Genomic DNA, 18,352 nt, shown 5'->3' with positions numbered 1-18,352 from the left:
ACACACACCGAGGCAGGTGCATCGTCTGCGGGGAGAGGGGCAGCCCATGGGCGGTGCCTGGGACTCAGTCCCTTTTCCGGCGTCGCCCTCCACGCCTCTCTTCCCAGCGCTGTGTCCATACTAGGTCACCGGCCAGCTTAGTTGGCCGGGGGCGGGGCGTCTGCCTGGGTGGGGCCCACCGGGTCAGGGAGTCGAGATTCGGACTGGAGCCTCTGGGACTAGGGAGCATCCATGCTGTTGGGGAGGGTCCAGAGGAGGCTGGGCTCCTTCTTGGCCCCGCCCCTAGCCCCGCCCCACTGCGGCGTTTTGGGGTCTCTTAGCAGGTGGCTACGATAAATCCGAAATCAGGGGAGTATTAGGGCTTAGGGCATTCGCAGACCGTTTAGGCGAGGGCAGTGGCATATTCCTGGTTCTGGAGAAACTGAAATCTATAAAGGGCCTGTTCTGAGCCTCACATTACCAAGACTGAAGTGTAGAGGAGGTCCTGCCTCCTTCGCCCAAAGCAGGGAGGGGCAATCTTCCGAAAGGGTTTTGGGGCCCCGGGTTTCACAGTGAGTCTAAACGGCCGGAAACTGTTACCTATCCCCTAGGCCAGCTTGTGAGGGACCCCAACTGCTTGTGGCTGCCCCTCCCAAGTTCCTCCTCTCCTGGGCCCATGCATCTAGGCCTCCAGTTCCGAAGCTGCAGAGCACCTACCCAGTTTGCAGGTGCCCCTTCCCCTCTGGCCCAGTGGGGTGCCCCCCGCCCCACCTCTGGACTTCGAGCCTGGGTCCCCAGGGAGCCGCGTCTTCGTTCATTCATTCCTCACCCCATGAGGCTCCACTCGACCAAAAACAGCTCGCATTTTGTCCTAGCCCCTCCCCCAGGCCATCGCAAGGACCCGCAGCCCCACGCCCGCGACCTCCACCAGGCCCGGGCCGTTGCTGCCCGCAGGAAGACGCCCGGCCCGGGCAGGGTGAACCCCGTGGGAACGGTTTGTCTCGAAAACAGGAACCCGGGCCGGGGGGCTGGGCGGGGCGCCCCTTCCCCACCGCAGTCCGCTTCCTGCCCCTCCCGGCTTCCTCCGTGCGACACCCAGGCGGGGCGCAGAGCCTGGGGGTGTCGCGGTGGGGGAGGGCTGCCGCACCAGGTCCCCACGCCACCAGTGGCGCAGCCCCCCGCCCGCGGCCACGCGCTCTGGGGCGGCAGGGGAGGGGTTAAGCTGCTGTAGGGCCCAAAGCGCGCGGGGCGAGAGGGGGAGTCCCCAGTGGAGGAGGCGCGGCGCGGGGCGCAGGGGCGGGGAGGGGGCGGGGCGGCGGGGCGCTGGGCCGTAGCGCGGAGAGCGGGCTGGAGCCGCAGCCGCAGCGAGGCCGGCGGGCGGGAGCGCACGGAGGTGGCGCGGGCCGGGCTGGGTGCGGGCTCCGCGCTGCGGGTCCCAAGAGTGAGTGAGCGAGCGTGCGCGCGCGGGCGGGGCGTGGGACATGGAGGGCGCGGTCCCTTGGGATCCCCTAGGGGCAGGCCGGCGGGGACTGCGGGTGGGTGGGGAATCTGCGGACCGGTCCTGGGTAGGACAGAGCTTGCAGAAGGGCTAAGGCACTTAGAGCCACCCGCGGGAGGGGGGAGTCCATGACACACCGGTGCTAGCCTGACACGTCTCTACCAGGCCCTTCCATGCAAGTCCCCATTTGACAGATGGGAAAATTGAGGTTCAGAGAGGCCAAATGATTCTCAAGGTCACCCGGCTAGGAAGCGAATGGCTCCGAGGAGAAGTCCTCGGGAGGACATCCTAATGTGGGGGAGTTTGTGGTAGGGCAAAGTCCCTTTCCTCGGGGCAAGGCTCTGGCAAGGTCCGGAGTGTGAGGAACCCCGGGCCCTGAGGCTGTGTGTCCTGGAGCATGATTGAAGGGGGAGGGGCGGCGGAATGGGTGTGTGCGCCACCACGGGGGTATGTGCATGTGTGTGGGAGTGCACATGGGTGGAGATGCACACTGTCTGCGTGTGTGCACACGTGTACAGATGTCAGAGCTACTGTGGCCGAGCGATCAGAGGCTGGGCTGGTTCAAGTGAACAGAAGGTCTGGGAGGAGAACTGCGTGCAGGTTTGGATTCTGGAGTAAAGGACCTGGGTATGTGTGGCTGAAGATTTTCATTGCAGGTGTGCATGGGGTGTGGGTGCCATTGTGTGTGACAGGATGGGAGGAGAGTGTCTGTGACCCTGATGTGTGTGAGAAGGGTCTTCTTGCTCTTAATGTAGGTCATTGGCCTCCGGCAGGTAACTTGTCTAGAGAATGGGTGTTTGCCCCTGTATGGATGCTTATAGTCCCCGCTGGTGGCCAGGGTTACTTAATGGTGTCATGCAGGCCATGGCCACCCCCATGGCGCTAGCGGCCCCTTCTGGGCACTCTACTTGGTGCTCTCACGCACAATTTAACTATGCAGCAGGGTGGGTAGGAGGTCAGGAGCCCAGGCTAGGGAAATATATGACAATTCTGGAGGGGCTGAGCCGGCACCCTTGGGACCTTCGTACATGTGGCTTGGGAGCCCACGGTTCCCAGGCTCTGGCTTCCCACTGACACCTCCCAGCCGCAGTGGGCTACCCCCGCCCCCGCCCCAGGAATGTTCTTCTCCACTCCGGCCCTCCCCACAAGGGCAGGCCCCTGGGGGATGCTACGGCCCCGCCTCCCACTCGCGGGGAGCCCAGGAAGGGGCGATGTGGGCAGGACGCCTGGGTTCTCTCCTCCCTCCTCCCATCCCAGGGAGAAATTCCTCCGAGGTCCCCTCAGGCACTGGGTTCCCAAAATAACCCTGCGGGGGAAGGGAGGCTGTTAAGGGAGGGGAAGCAGGAGGAGCGCAGAACCGAGCTGCGGGGTGCTGCAGGTGCCTGTGGGGAGCTAGCGCTAGGAAAGGAGGGCCCGCCAGGAGGCTTGGGGCACCATCTGACCCCTGGGTTCCTGGCTCGTCCCTTATTCTGGTAGAGCCCTTCTACCTTCCCGCGACTCCGAGGGTGGGCCGGAAGCCTCTCGGCTAGTCCATTTCCCAACTAGCGGGTTGCACCATCCCGGGGCAGGACCGTTTAACCCCGGGAGTGGCAGCAGCAGGCAACTCCGCCCCTGCCCAGCAGGGGGCGTGCCTGCTCCGCCCCGTTCCTATGCTCCCCGCGCTCCCTCGGTGCCTCCGCTGACTCCCACTCTGCTTCTCCCAGGACAAGGGTGGGGTTCGAGCCCCGTGGGAGGCTTTCGGACCGTAGCTTGGGTCCAACTCACGGGCACCGGCGGCCATGGCGAGCACTCTGGACTTGGACAAGGGTTGCACGGTAGAGGAGCTGCTCAGAGGCTGCATCGAAGCCTTTGGTGAGTTACCTGCAGCACGAGGGGGCACACCAAGCCTGAAGCAGACCCTGGCCAGGACCTACCCAGGCTCCTGTCCTGCAGTCCACTTAACGAAAGTCTCTCTTCTTTGCAGAGGAGTGCCCAAATATACCCCTTATCCACACGGCAGGGAATTGGGGGTCCTGGGAGGTCCCAACTCTGATCTGGGAGGGGCATTATCTGTCTCCCTGGGGGATCCGGAGGAACTCTCTATCTCTAGCCTGGGAACTGTTTCCGGCAGATGGGGGTTGGTTTATCTGGTGAAGGGGTGCCCCCTCCCCCAGCACTCAGGAAATGACCTCTGGATTCTTGACCCCGGGGAACCCAGGCTCCTTCCGCCCCAGCTGGTTCCCCTCTGGACTATGGGCTTGCTCCAAGCTCCCCTCCTCCAGCTCCTGGATCCTATGGTACCCCTTGCCCACCCAGACTTCTTTCTGAACTTTGACCTCCTGGCTTTGGAGTGCTGGGAAAAACAGTAGGTGGGCGGGGTCAGGCGTGCAGACCCAGGGACCTGACCCCAGACTGCAGACTAGGCTTTGGTATCTGAGCCTCCGGACCAAGGGTCAGCCGCCTTCGCTTTGACTTTTGGAGCAGATGACTCCGGAAAGGTGCGAGATCCTCAGCTAGTGCGCATGTTTCTCATGATGCACCCCTGGTACATACCTTCCTCTCAGCTGGCCGCGAAACTGCTCCACTTATATCCTTGGCGGGAATGGCTGAGGCCCGGTTGGGTCCATGAGTCCATCCTGCTTGGTTTGCTCAGGGCCTTACATCCTCGAGTGCAGGCCTTGCCTATATCCCACAATTCAGAGACCGTCCTGTCTCCTAGGGCCTAGGCTTTGTCCTGTACCTAGCTGAGGACCTGGTCTCTTCTGTAACCTAGGCCTTGCCCTCGCCTCCCCACCAAGGTCTTGGATCTGTCCCTGCCCTGTCCAGGGACTTCTTCTTGCCCTTCTCCGAGGCCGGGTCCTCCTCTCCACCTATGGTGGAGTCCAACCCTCTACCTCCATCTATGGCTGTTCCTGCAGTGTTCGTCCCCCCTTCCCCAATCCTCCTGGAACCCAGGCTTTGGCTAGAGTCCCACCCCTGGGTACACAGGTCCCACCCTCTGCTGCTGTTTCTAGCCTCGGGTTTCATGCTGTTGTCCTTAACTCTCCTTACCTATCAGCAATCCCGGAAGGACAACTCCAATTCTCTACAGGTGAAAACGTGTCACCTGGTCAGGTGAGTCTGGGTCCTGGCCCCCCCTCTTGCTGCCTTTCTCAAGCTTCAGGTGGGCTGCAGGAGTGGACAGCGTCCAGGGAATCGACCACGTGGGTTTACCAGTGGATGCTGTCCAGGTGTGCTGCTGGCCTTGTTATTTTCTGCTGGTGTGTGTTGGGGTTGGAGGATGGAGAAAGAAATTTGCACCGGAGGATAGGGGTGGGTGGGGTGGGTGGGTGTTCTGACAGAACATACTTTGAGACATTTTACCTCACTCTTTGGGGGGTGAATACAGTCTTTTTTTTTTTTCTTTTGTTTTTGCTTTTTGAGACAGGGTTTCTCTGTGTAGTTTTGGTGCCTGTCCTGGATCTCACTCTGTAGCCCAGGCTGGCCTCGAACTCACAGAGATCCACCCGGCTCTGCCTCCCGAGTGCTGGGATTAAAGGCGTGAATACAGTCTTCATAGTTGCTTCTCTTGCCCACTTGGGGATGGGGGGGGCTGCCTTAGGTGACTTGACTCTGCCTGCCCCTCCACCAGGTACTGGATCTCAGCATTCCCTGCAGAGTTTGACTTGAACCCAGAGCTGGCTGAGCAGATCAAAGAGCTGAAGGCCCTGCTAGACCAAGAAGGGAGCCGAAGGCACAGCAGCCTCATCGACATCGAGAGCGTGTGCGTGGGGGGAGCTCAGGGGGCACTAAGCTTCCTACACCCTCTGTGCTTAATAAATGTCTGTTCAATTGAATGAGTGAGGGTCATGTCACTCTCTTGCTTGAAAACCTTCCATGACTCCCTGTCACCTTCAAGACACCTCCAGCTATTAAGGCCTTTCGTGGTGTCAGGCTAGCCTGTCCTGTCTCCCACGGCCTATCCTGCATCCCACACACTTCATCCTGCGACTGTTTGGGTCCACGCGCCATTGTCTGTGTCCTGCATCCTTCTTCTCCATGGTACTCGCTCTTGTTGCCCTGTCTCCTCCATTGTCACCAGACTCAGCACGAGTGTGACGTCCCTGCCTGGTGAGGGTGTGCTACTCCTCCGGGGCAGAATTTGTCACTCTCTCCTGTTTTCCCGAGATGCTTTGTGCAGACGGCTGCCCAGAGCACTGGGAACATGTGCCCCACTGTTTGGTGATGGCATGTTTCTGTGTCTGTCTCCCCCAGTAGATTGTGAGCTCCTCGAGGGCAGGAACCGTGTCTTGTTCACCTCTGTACCCCAGCGCAGGCACAGAGTACGTTGTCCATCCGTGTGTTGAGCGCATGGTGAAGGGGGTGTGTGGAGGAGTTGCTGGGACTTGGGGATGTTAGTGCTTAGGATGGTGGCTCCTGCTGTTCAGGTCCCAAGTCAGTTTGAGTGGCATGTCTGAGTGTGTGTGGGGTCGCAGGAGGCAGGGGACATCTCCAGCACAGGGCTCACTACCCCTGCTCCCCCAGCCCCACCTACAAGTGGAAGCGGCAGGTGACCCAGCGGAACCCTGTGGAACAGAAAAAGCGCAAGATGTCCCTGCTGTTTGACCACTTGGAGCCTATGGAGCTGGCAGAGCATCTCACCTACTTGGAGTACCGCTCCTTCTGCAAGATCCTGGTGTGGCCTGAAGGCTTGTGGTTGGGGTGCAGTGTGGGTTGAGAAGGGGGTTCCAGAAAGGGCTAAGACTCGGGGATAGGCTGGCTCCCAAGGATGGTTGGGTGGTCCCATTAAATGACCGTGGGAGGGTGAGCAATGGGAGAGGCCGGCAGGGCACTCAGGCCAAGTCCACCTGCCTGCAGTTCCAGGACTATCACAGCTTTGTGACTCACGGCTGCACCGTAGACAACCCTGTCCTGGAGCGATTCATCTCCCTCTTCAACAGCGTCTCACAGTGGGTCCAGCTCATGATCCTCAGCAAGCCCACAGCCACGCAGCGGGCACTGGTCATCACACACTTCGTGCATGTGGCAGAGGTGCCCACTCTCCCTGCGTGCCCAGCCTCCTTGTGGCCATCAAGCCCTTCCCCTTCTCTCCAGAAGGGTGGCCGGGGTGACACGCTGCCTCCCCTCTCTATTCGCCTCCCAGAAACTGCTGCAGCTGCAGAACTTCAACACACTGATGGCTGTTGTCGGAGGCCTGAGCCACAGCTCCATCTCACGCCTCAAGGAGACCCACAACCATGTCAGCCCTGAGACCATCAAGGTACCTGGTTTGGGAGGGGCCTAGGCTTCTCAGTTGCAGCCTTCCCAGTACAGTGCTGGGGCCTGGGCATGACAGTTCTTGTCTGACAGTTGAGGAAACTGAGGCTTGGAGGAGGGAGTAAGAGCTCTAAGCTGGCTGGGCGCCTTTAATCCTAGCACTCCAGAGGCAGAGACAGGCGGATCTCTGTGAGTTCAAGGCCAGCCTGCTCTACAGAGTGAGATCCAGGACAGGCTCCAAAGCTAGTTTCTTTTTTAAACTTTATGTGTGTTTATATGTGCATGTATAGCGTAGGTGCATGCAGGAGAGCAAAGGTCACCTTGATTGTCTTCCTCTGTCACTCACTTCATTTTCTCTTTTTAAAGTTCTTAGTAATTTATTTTATTGATGGGTATGTGTGTATGCCACATATATTCGTGTGCCCATGGAGACCAGATTGGATCCTTTGGAGCTGGAGTTGTAGGCATGTGAGGTGCCTGACACGGATCCTGAAAACAGAACTAGACGCTCAGCAGGTGCTCTGAGCCACTTCTCCAGCCCCATTTTATCTTGAGATAGGGTCTTTTACTGAACGCAGAACTCACTAACTGGCCAATGAGCTCCAGAATGTCTTTATCCACCCACTGAGTGCTCTGGTTACAGACATGTATACGACTATGCCTGGCTTTTATGTGGGTGCCAGGGACCCACACTTGGGCCCTCATGCTTGCATGGTGGACACTTCACTGATGAGCCATTTCCCCAGTGGCTACATCATGAGACCCTGTCTCAGAAAAAAATAATAATAAAAGGGGGAAAGCCACTACATAGTTTAAAAAGTAGAACACTGAGGTCCGGATAGACGGCTCAGTGGTTAAGAGCATTTGTTGCTCTTGCAGAGGACCCAGGTTCAGTGCCCAGCACCTACAAATTGGCTCAGGGTACCAGGCATGCACACAGTACACATACATACATGCAGGCAGAATATCCCACATGCATAGGATACAATTTATCTATCTATCTGTCTGTCTGTCTATTTATTTATTTGTGGTTTTTCTAAGACAGAATTTCTCTTCGTAGCCTCGGCTATCCTGGAACTCACTCTGTAGACCAGGCTATCTTTGAACTCAGAGATCCACCTGCCTCTGCCTCCCAAGTGCTGTGACTAAAGGTGTGAGCCACCACTGCCCGGCAATACATCTTTAAAAAAAAAAAAAAAAAAAGACTGTCGGCTGGAGTGTGCTCAGGGGTAGTTACACTTGAAGACCCTGGTTTTTGACCGAGCACCAAGTCCAAACCAACAGAGCCCAGAAAACATTGCTGCTCCTTAAAAGATGATAAGGTGACCCCTGCCCAAGCAGCAGGGGCAGGGGCAGGACCTCCATGATGAAGGCTTTCCTCTTCTTTAGTTTTACTGTATGTGCATCCCAGAACAAAATGTTGGGCTTTTTGTTGCCCGTTTCCAACTTCCTCTGAGTAGAAGCACACCGGATGTTACGTCTCAGATCTTTTCATTCTGCCCGGATAGGCGGGGCTTGTCATCTTGTCATGTGGGGCAATTGCTTTTTTTTGTTGTCTCATGTTATTGTAAATCTGTCCTAATTTAGTATTTGATATATTGTTGAACACTTGAGAGTTTTCTTTATTATTATTATTATTATTATTATTATTATTATCATTTGGTTTTTCAAGACAGGGTTTCTCTGTGTAGTTTTGGTGCCTGTCCTGGATCTCGCTCTGTAGACCAGGCTGGCCTTGAACTCACAGAGATCCACCTGGCTCTCAACCATCTTGTCAGCCTTCTTTCTCTCTTTTCTTCTCTGTCTCTCCCTCTTTTTATTTCTTTCTTTGATTCAGGGTCTCACTGGGTACCTCTGGCTATACTGGAATTCCCTATGGTAGACCAGGCTGGCCTTGAACCCACAGAGATCTGCCTGCCTCTGCCTTCCAGTGCACTTTCACATTGTTTTCGAGATTGGGTCTCATATATTCCAGGCTGTCCTTGAACTTGCTGTGTGACCAAGGATGATGCTCTCAGCAGAGACATACACCGCCACACCTGATTAGGTGGTGCTAGGGATCAAACCCAGGGCCTTATGCAAAATAGGCAAGCACTATACCAACTGCACTGCATCCCCATCTCAAGCTTTTCTTTGAAGGACCCTACCACCACTTTTTTTCCTGGAGACAGGGTTTCTCTGTTTAGCCCTGGCTGTCCTGGAACTAGCTCTGCAGATCAGGGTGGCCTCGAACTCAAAGCCTTTTAAAGATTTATTTATACATATGGTGTTCTGTCTGTATGCTGCCAGAAGGGGGCACCAGACTTCATTATGGTTGGTTGTGAGCCACCATGTAGTTGCTGGGAATTGAACTCAGGACCTCTGGAAGAGCAGCCTGTCCTTTTAACCTCTGAGCCATCTCTCCAGCCACTTTTCGAGACAAGGTTTTGTTGTATAATCCTGGCTAGCTTGGAACTCATTATGTAGATGAGACTGGCTTTGAATTTATAAATTCAGGCCCACAGTGATTCTCCTGCATCCGCCTCCCCGCTGCTGGGATTCTGGCCTTATGTGACCATGCTCAGTATAAGTTTTTTCCACTATTTACTATCACCAAACACCATGTGTAATAACATCCTTCTTGGTCAATAGGCCTGTGTTTAGATGTTGATAACCTGTGCTCAGCCCTGGTGTAGATGTATGGTAGCTCACAGTTGTTCCCTTGGACCTTGCCCCACTCCATTCCCACAGTTGTAGGGCTGAGGTGGGAGGACAGCTGAGTGGTGTGTGTGAGTAACACTCTGACTTTTTCCCCCAGCTCTGGGAAGGTCTGACAGAATTAGTGACAGCCACTGGCAACTACAGCAACTACCGGCGCAGGCTGGCAGCCTGCGTGGGCTTCCGCTTCCCTATCCTGGGTGTGCACCTCAAGGATCTGGTGGCCCTGCAGCTGGCGCTGCCTGACTGGCTGGACCCGGCTCGGACCAGGCTCAATGGAGCCAAGATGAGGCAGCTTTTTAGCATTCTGGAGGAGTTGGCCATGGTGACCAGCCTGCGACCTCCAGTGCAAGCCAACCCTGACCTGCTGAGTCTGCTCACGGTGAGGGGCTGGGCACAGTGTCTACATATGCGTTTGCTACGGCTGTGGGCGTGCTGGGTTCTGAGCAAGGGGCGGAGGTTTAGCCTGGTCTATGAGGTTTGCACTGAACCCGGAGGTGGTTCCAAGGTCGGGCTGAGACACAGGCCTGTGGTCTGATCCCAAGGCTGCTGTGTGGACCATGGGCTGGGTCTGAGTCCCTTGGTCCTAAGTTGAGCTCCTGGCGGTGGATAGGACTAAGCTGTGGATTTGGTGGGTGACGTGAGTGATTTCTAATGCGGTCCTGGCTCCTGAGTGAAGTTTCTTTTAGTGGTTATTAATTTAGCTGTTGGAGACAGGATCTCACGCTGTGAGCCAGGTTGACACAAACTTATTAGGGGCCTCGGCCAGCTCTGAGCTCGTGGTGGTCTCTGCCTGAACCTACAGAGTGCTTGGATCGCAGGGACCATGCCCAGCTTTGGGCAAAGGTTCTGACTCCTCGTCTTGGCTGATATTTTGCCAGTGCGTTGTTTTTAAAGTTTGTTCAGCCGGGCGGTGGTGCACACCTTTAATCCCAGCACTTGGGAGGCAGAGGCAGGCGGATCTCTGTGAGTTCAAGGCCAGCCTGGGCTACAGAGCAAGTTCCAGGAAAGACGCAAGGCTACACAGAGAAACCCTGTCTCGAAAAACCAAAATAAATAAATAAATAGATAAATAAATAAATAAAGTTTGCTCTGTGGGCCGGCTGGCATGGAGTGGTTGGGGTGTTTTCTAAGGTGGCCTTTGTCCTGCGTCTAGCTTTCCCATCAGGCTCTGGGCAGACTGGTAGTTCTGTGGCCCTGGGTTTGTAGCTCCCATGTAAGAGGGGAGCTGGAACCTGAGGGTATTACTAGACCTATGTGCCCTAGGTGTCCCTGGATCAGTACCAGACAGAGGATGAGCTGTATCAGCTCTCCCTGCAGCGTGAACCACGCTCCAAGTCATCGGTAAGGGGGCCCCTCACCCCTCACTTTGCACTTGAGGATCCTGGGGGGGTACAAGGACAGAAAGAACGTTCCCCATCCACTACACCCACCTACTTGCTTGACAGTGGAATCCTGGGGGTGGGGGTGGGGGTGGGGTGGGGTTGGCTTTGGGCAGGCTCTTTCTATTTATTGGAGCCTTAGGTTCATTCCCACTCTGGCCCTGGCTCAGACCTGACCGTTCCCACAGCCAACCAGCCCCACCAGCTGCACCCCGCCTCCCCGACCTCCTGTGCTAGAAGAGTGGACCTCAGTTGCCAAGCCTAAGCTGGACCAGGCCTTGGTGGCAGAGCACATCGAGAAGATGGTAGAGGTGAGAGGTCTGGAGGGTGAGGGAATCTGCTGGAAGCAGGGGTCCATGAAGCTAGTTTCTCCAGAGCCTTGCCCTGGGAGCCACTGCTGTATCTGAAGGCCAGTCCTCCGACCACTCCCCAGGAGGCACAGAGCACAGCACGCTAGCTGCATTATGGGCTGGTGTGGCAGGACTGAAAGGGACATGGGGAGACATCTCTGATACTCTGCATCATATAGACTGGGCTCAGACGGTCCTTTTAATTCTCCCTTCTCCTGGCCTTGTATGTTCCTCTGTAGTCTGTGTTCCGGAACTTTGACGTCGATGGGGATGGTCACATCTCCCAGGAGGAGTTCCAGATCATCCGGGGCAACTTTCCTTATCTCAGCGCCTTTGGGGACCTGGACCAGAACCAGTGAGGAGGACTAGGGCCTGGGGGGTGGGGTAGAGGGAAGGCATCACCCCACTTCCCCTTGGGCTCCACTTCTTGAGTGTGCAGAGAGCAAGGCCTTGCCTGGGAAGCTGCCCATGCGCTTGGGGTGGGAGGAAGCTGCCAGCCATAGAGGGATAGCGTTACCTGGCTAGTTTGGACAGATGGGGGAGCCCCACCTGAGCCTTGCAAAGAACACTATTTTATTTGTGGAGCGCACAGCTGCCATGAGTGTGGGGAAGTTGAGCCCCTGGGTAGCTGGCTTTAATGAACAGTAAGAAAGGCCGTAATTAGCAGCACCCACTTGCTTATCCACAATTCATATGCTGACAATTTGGAAAAACATCTGGTTCTCTGAAGCAGGTTAAATGTGCCCTCCGTAACCATGTTTATGCCCCGTTTTTGCTGAGATGACAAAAACCCAGTCAAAATTTACGGTCCATCCCAGTTTGATTTATTTTTAAATGTGACCTGTATTTCAAAAATATGTGGTTTGGGGGCTGGGAATGTGTCTCAGTTGGTAGAGTGTCTGCCGAGCATGCACTAAGCCCTGGGTTTCATCTTTACTACTGTGTAACGGGGCATAGTGACACTCTCCTGGAATCCCAGCATTTGGGAGGTGGAAGCAGAGAGGCCAGCTCTAAGTCATCTTCAACTACATAGCAAATTTGAAGCTAGCCTGGGCTACATGAGGCTCTGTCTGAAAAGAAAAGTTTATTATTGTTCCCACATTGCAAAAATTGATGGTAAGAACAGAATCCAGGTCGTCAATTCCCAATGAACAAAGTGTTTAAAGTAAGTGCATGTTAAAAAACAAAAACAAAAAAAGCAGGGCCTTTAATCCCAGCATTGGTGGAGGAGGGTCAGAGGCAGGAGGGTCTCCGGGAGTTCCAGGACAACCTGTTCTACACAGGAAAAAAAAAAAGTAAACTAATGTTTCAGTCCTCATTATGTAGCCCAGGCTAGCTTGAACTCATTATCTAGCTCAGGCTGGCCTCAAACTCAGAGCGATCCTTCTTTATTTTTCCTAGTGCTGGGATCACAGGTGTGTGCCACCCTGCCTGGCTGCTTCCATCCTTTTTGTCAAGCATGTAAAATAGATGCAGATTTTGGTCTGAAGTGTATTTTATAGACAAACAGGATTCACGTGTTTATCTATTCCCACTGAGGGCCAGATTGCAACAGAAGCATCCAGTTTCATGTTTTCTCCCTGGGTTGGTGGGTGGGTTTGTTTGTTTGTTTGTTTGTTTGTTTGTTTTTCTGGGCTCTTAACCCTGAAGGCTGCAGCTTCATGGAGCCTCAGTCCTAAGACTCAACCTTTTATAAGCTCAGACAGCTAATTGGCCACCAAACCTCATTATTGGACTCATAAAGGGAGAGGAGGCTATTTACCTGGGATGTAGGTCAGTGGCAGCTCCTGGGCTTAGCATGCTCAAGGCCCTGGGTCTCATCTCCAGCTCCCTTAGAATTCAGAAGACCAGTCCCAGCTTACTGCTTCTTTTGAGTTCGTTATCCCCGCCCCTCACGCTTTTTTTTTTAAGTTGTTTAAGACAGGTTGTTATGTATACCAGGCCAGTCTTGAACTGACTCTATAGTAAGGCATGGTGTTGAACTTGTGATTCTCCTGCCTTGGCCTCCCCAAGACTCCTCTGATGAGAGGAATTGTATGTAACCACCATGTCTGGCTTCTGAAACTCTATTTTTGGAACTTGAAGATTTCTATCTCTTGCAAAATCATCTATGCATTAAAAAGCACTGTTGATTACTTTTGTTATTATTTCACTTATTCATTTACTTCCTTTTTTTTGGAGACAGGGTCTCACTCTAGCTTAGGCTGGCTGGGAACGTATTATGTAGCCCAGCTGGCCATACAATCTTGGCCTCCAGAGTGCTGGGATTCCAGGGGTGAGCCACCCCGGCCCACATTTTAGTTCTTTTCTGTGCTGAGTATTGAACCCAGGGCCTTATACATACAAGGCAAGCACTTCAGCCCTGAGCCACATCCCAGGCCTGTTTTTATGTCTGTAGTATCACACACATCTTTCCACATGGATTCATGTAGGGGTGCATCACTTATTTATTTATTTTTTATTTTGGGGTTCTGGGTATTGAACTGGGGCTTCATGTTCCAGGCAAGCACTCTGCTGCTGGGCTGTGGTGTCCACACTGTGTCATTCTTTAGAGGACTGCACTGTGTGGCCGGCCACCCCTTCACCTGTGCCTCTTCCCACTGATACAAATGTAGATGGTCCAGAGCTGCTCTGTAATGATCTGTCTGTCCCGCTTCTGGGAAAGTCTTGGTGTCCACTTCCTTGGGCCACTGTTTCTGGAGGAGAGATTCCTAGAAGTGGGCTCACTGGATCCAAAGCAATGTACATTTTAAGTTAGGAGAGAGAGCTTGCCAACTGACCTCAGACAAGGTTGCACCCTGTCAGCCGTGCCCAAGTGTGCTTGTGTCCCCGCTTCCTTGCCAGGAGCGGAGGCTATAATAAGCCCAATGGTTTTGCCAGTTGAGTTGGAAAATGGTGTCTTTGTTAATTTGCGTTTCTCCAACCTAACAGGGACTGTCTATTCATATGTTTATTGGCCACTTATATTTCTTCTGTTAATTGTTCATATTCTTTGTCATCCTGCTGGGTTTGTGCATCTTCTCGTTGATTTTTAGAATCTGTACTAATGGATATTAACCCCTTGCTGTTGAGTATGTTTGCAAATATTTTCTTATTGTCTGTCACTGATGTTGTCTTTTTCCATATAAAAATTTTTTTTAAAGCTTTGTGTGTTTGATATGTCAACCTTTTCTTTGATGACATTTTGGATTTGTATGATGTGTAGAAAGGCCCTCTGCTCAAGGTCACAAAACAATTCTCAAATCTTACTTTCATGATTTTATGTATTCATCTGTGTCTCATGCAAGGAGAGTGTGGTTTTCATGTAGTTTACATATGTCATATAAAGTCTATCTATCCTCTCTCTCTCTCTCTCTCTCTCTCTCTCTCTCTCTCTCTCTCTATTGTTTTTTAAGACAGAGTTTCTCTGTGTAGCTCTGGCTGTCCTGAAACTTGCTCTGTAGACCAGGTTGGCCTCGTATTTACAGAGATCTGCCTGTCTGCCTAGCTAAAGTCTATATTTTATTTTATTTATTTTTTAAATAAATCACCAATTGCCCCATTGAGATGAAAGTTCTTTATCATCATGTCATAGAACATTAAGTTTCAAATAAGGGCCAGCAGTGGAAGTGACAGCCACCAAGAAGTGACCAAGGAGTGGGATGTGGTGGCACATGCCTGTAATTCTAGCTTCTGAGAGACTGAGGCAGGAGGATGAGGAGTTCGAGGCCAGACTGGGCTATAATAGCAAGTTTGAGGTCAGCTTCAGCTACAAGAGACCGGAATGGCTCTTTTTTTTTTTTTTTTTTTTTTTAATCCTAGCACTTGGGAGACAGGCAGGCAGATCTCTGTAAGTTCTGGCCCAGCCTGGTCTACGTAGTAAATTCCAGGCCAGCTAGGGCTATGTAATGAGAGCCTGTCTCAAAAAAACAAGCAAAAAGCTGCGGGGAGGGGGATATCTCAGATTAACATGTACAAAATAGAAAAAAGAGAAATGACTGCGGACCCACCTAGCCCCGTGGACATGTGTATGCATTTTCTCCCTTGACTCTCAACAATACATGGGACACACTAAGTAGGGTTATGCCTGTATGGAGATGAGGAAATTCTAGCACAAGGAGATTAGCCAGCCTGAGGTCACAGGGCTGAGAAGTAGAGCTGAGGCTGTTTTTATGGGGGACCGGGTGTTTGAAACAGAATTTCTCTGTGTAGCCCTGGATATCCTGGAACTCACTATGTAGACTTGGCTGGCCTTGAACTCTCATCAAAGGCATGAACCACTATGCCCAGCTAGAGCTGGGATCTGAACTGAGATCTATGCCTCGAACACACTGGAGCCTAAAATACATTCCTAGATGAAAAGGGGCCCTTGGGAAGCCGGGGTCTGGTGGAAACACCGGATCACAGGCGCACCTGCAGTTCTCAGGCTCCCTGCAGGTGTAGAGGTGTAGCGCAGAGCACGCTGCAGGAACCGGAGACACCCGGCTTCTTTAGCTGACACCCCCTGCAAGATCACCTTTGTCCTGAGGAGGAAACCCTAGGGAAATGACTTGGCCAAGCCCACACTAGTTCGTGGTAGATGCTAAGTGTCCTCTTGTTTCTTGCACGGACCATTTTCTCTGCCCGTGGGGTTGGGGAGGCCCACCCTGGCCCCAGGGGAGGACTCGAGCTGAGATGTCCCCACGCCCACCAGGGATGGCTGCATCAGCCGGGAGGAGATGATCTCCTACTTCCTGCGCTCCAGCTCGGTGCTGGGCGGCCGCATGGGCTTCGTACACAACTTCCAGGAGAGCAACTCCCTACGCCCGGTTGCCTGTCGCCACTGCAAAGCTCTGGTGAGCGCCCGCTGCCCAGACTTGCAGTGCTATCCATCCACCCTTCCAGCCCTAGCCTGTGGGCCCACGCCCCGCCCTTCTGCTGGCCTCTCCTCTGCCGGAGTGCTAAGCAACCCGCAAAAACACCTTGGTTCCCAGACCCCAGGCCCTGTTCTCCAGATCTATAAAACCTTAACCCCCCAGCTTGGTCCCCTCCTTTATTGCAGATCCTGGGCATCTACAAGCAGGGCCTCAAATGCAGAGGTAAGATAAAAATCGAACAAATGGCTTCTCTGCTGGACCAAGGTTTAGGTGGGAGAGTTCCTGTTGGCATAGGGATTTTTATTTTGATGGGGACAATTTCCAGCAAGGGAAGTACATTGTAGCTAGAGAGGCACCCTGACTGACAGGAGGGGCTTGTCTTTTAAAAGACTGTGGAGAGGCAAGCTGCCTAGGAAAAGATCCTTTGGAGAGGACATAGAATAGGCTTGTAGTTTGATGGGGTGATTTTCTCAGGAGCAAAGAACCCTGGGAGAAGCACAGGCCTGAAGGATGGGATGGAGCGTTTTCTGACCCGTGGCCCTCCTTGAGCTCCCCTTCTTCCCTCCCTCAGCTTGTGGTGTGAACTGCCACAAACAGTGCAAAGACCGCCTGTCTGTGGAGTGTCGCCGCAGGGCCCAGAGTGTGAGCCTGGAGGGCTCTTCATCCTCTCCCTCACCCACACATACCCACCATCGGGCCTTCAGCTTCTCCCTGCCTCGCCCAGGCAGGCGCAGCTCCCGGCCCCCAGGTAAGAGGATCCCCAGGAATCAGTGTCATGTGGCTTATAAACTTATCCAGGATGCTGGCTGGTTGAGATGTATGTTTTTCGAGACAGAGTTTCTCTGTGTAGTTTTGGTGCCTGTCCTGGATCTTGCTCTGTAGACCAGGCTGGCCTTGAACTCACAGAGATCCACCTGGCTCTGCCTCCCAAGTGCTGGGATTAAAGACGTGAGCCACCGTCGCCTGGTTATGATTCTTTTATTTTGGTGGGACTATAAAGGGGTTGGATAGGTAAGAGTGCCAGAATGTGCCCAAAGAGGTCTCGACTTTCTGAGGGTGGCATGGAGAGAGGCCCTAATTTAATTAATTAATTTTAAAAAAACTGACTGACTGACTTACTTACTTACTTACTTACTTTATTTATTTATTTAGTTAATACATGTATGTGTGAGGATGCCAGATCCCCTGGAATTGGAGACAGTTGTGAGCTGCCATGTGGGTTCTGAGAATTAAACCCAGGTCTGAGCCATCTCTCCAGCCCTAATTAATTTATTTTTGAGACAGAGTTTTACTATATAGCTCTAGCCAGCTCTGCTTCCCAAGTACTGGGATTAAAGGCGTGCACCCTAATTTTAAAGAAGCTTCAAGATTCCAGCTGTACTTCTGTTTTGTTGGGGGGCTGGAGTTCCGTGAACTGTTTGCATTTCTCTTTTTTGCCTGTCATTATAAAAGTCCCTTCCCCCAATAACTCTGGGTAGTACTCTTGGAATCTCTGTTGGTTTTGATCAGTTTGCTGAAAAATCATTTGCCAAATGAGTATTTTCCCCGAGAACAGTCTGAACAATAAGCTAAACTGAGGTCCAAGGCAATTGGACCACAATCATTTGGGTTGCCGCAAGTCCTCAAAAAATAGAAAAGAGAAAGCTGTTTGCAGTCAGTCTTCAGATGTGCTGGACTCTAAACTGTGCAATACACACAAAATCGAGGTTTAAGCAAACTGCACAGAGACGTGGCTGTGGGAAGAGCCGCGGCAGAAAGAAGCGTAGAATAAGCCTCGAAAATGGGGTCGTTTGGTTGTTCTGCGGATTGATTTTTGGAGGATGGGTCTGCTTCCAGGATGGGGATGGGATGAGAGCCTCCTGTGATGGGAGAAGGCTGCTGAGGGCACAGGGACCGGGGTGGATTTGTGGACAACTCTCCTATGCCTCTCCACAGAGATCCGAGAAGAGGAGGTCCAGACAGTGGAGGATGGAGTGTTTGACATCCACTTATAAGATGGTGAGTCCTCCCCCCCCTTTGCAAGCTGCCACAGAGTCCTCCACAGAGGGCTGGGGTAGCTAGCTTGGGGGAGGGCCTAGGAAGTAACACTTCTCTAAACAGCCTGGGCAGGTGGGCTCATACTTTGACAAGGGGTTGTCTTCCTTACATCTTCTGTTTTTTCTCTTCCCAGCTGTGACTATCAAGGACTCATTCCTGCTTTGGAAGACTTGGAGCACAGCAGGGAGACTGGAGTTCCGGGGCAGGAGACTGGGCTGAGGGTGGGGGTTGAGGGTGGCATGCACTGAGGTCAGGGCCAGGGCTGGCGTCCCTAAGGTTGTACAGGTTCTTGTGAATATTTGTATCTTCCAGATGGAATAAAAAGGCCCGAATAATTAA

General features: G+C 53.2%; 1 protein-coding gene across 3 annotated transcripts; it reads left to right on the top strand.

Moving 5' to 3' along the window:
* The first annotated feature begins 859 nt into the window (after window positions 1-859).
* Window positions 860-18,352, top strand: Rasgrp2 (RAS guanyl releasing protein 2). Of its 3 annotated transcripts, none has more exons than XM_059262202.1 (17): window positions 860-973; window positions 3,181-3,328; window positions 3,941-4,043; window positions 4,508-4,570; window positions 5,088-5,219; window positions 5,981-6,131; window positions 6,314-6,487; window positions 6,600-6,716; window positions 9,510-9,791; window positions 10,676-10,753; window positions 10,980-11,102; window positions 11,381-11,496; window positions 15,814-15,955; window positions 16,162-16,198; window positions 16,548-16,724; window positions 17,912-17,974; window positions 18,147-18,352. In XM_059262202.1, the coding sequence occupies exons 2-16, from the start codon at window positions 3,256-3,258 to the stop codon at window positions 17,968-17,970; spliced, it is 1,827 nt and encodes a 608-aa protein (XP_059118185.1). In that variant the 5' UTR covers window positions 860-973; window positions 3,181-3,255; the 3' UTR covers window positions 17,971-17,974; window positions 18,147-18,352. The 3 variants fall into 3 exon arrangements, with proteins under 3 accessions (XP_059118185.1, XP_059118177.1, XP_059118189.1); XM_059262194.1 differs by lacking the exon at window positions 860-973 and adding an exon at window positions 1,326-1,420; XM_059262206.1 differs by lacking the exons at window positions 860-973; window positions 3,941-4,043 and having other exon boundaries at window positions 3,259-3,328; window positions 4,515-4,570.

Source organism: Peromyscus eremicus, chromosome 1 (assembly GCF_949786415.1).
Source record: "Peromyscus eremicus chromosome 1, PerEre_H2_v1, whole genome shotgun sequence".
In the NCBI taxonomy this organism is placed as follows: Eukaryota; Metazoa; Chordata; class Mammalia; order Rodentia; family Cricetidae; genus Peromyscus; species Peromyscus eremicus.
The sequence above is the reverse complement of the archived record's forward strand: the minus strand, read 5'-3'. Positions and strand labels throughout refer to the sequence as shown.

What these genes read in the sequence shown, in the direction of transcription:
- Rasgrp2 (XM_059262202.1), top strand. Translation starts at nt 3,256, where the DNA reads ATGGCGAGCACTCTGGACTTGGACAAGGGTTGCACGGTAGAGGAGCTG. An exon ending in GCCGCGAAACTGCTCCACTT is followed by an intron (nt 4,044 to 4,507) that starts ATATCCTTGGCG and finishes AACTCTCCTTAC; the next exon opens with CTATCAGCAATCCCGGAAGG. An exon ending in CTCATCGACATCGAGAGCGT is followed by an intron (nt 5,220 to 5,980) that starts GTGCGTGGGGGG and finishes CTGCTCCCCCAG; the next exon opens with CCCCACCTACAAGTGGAAGC.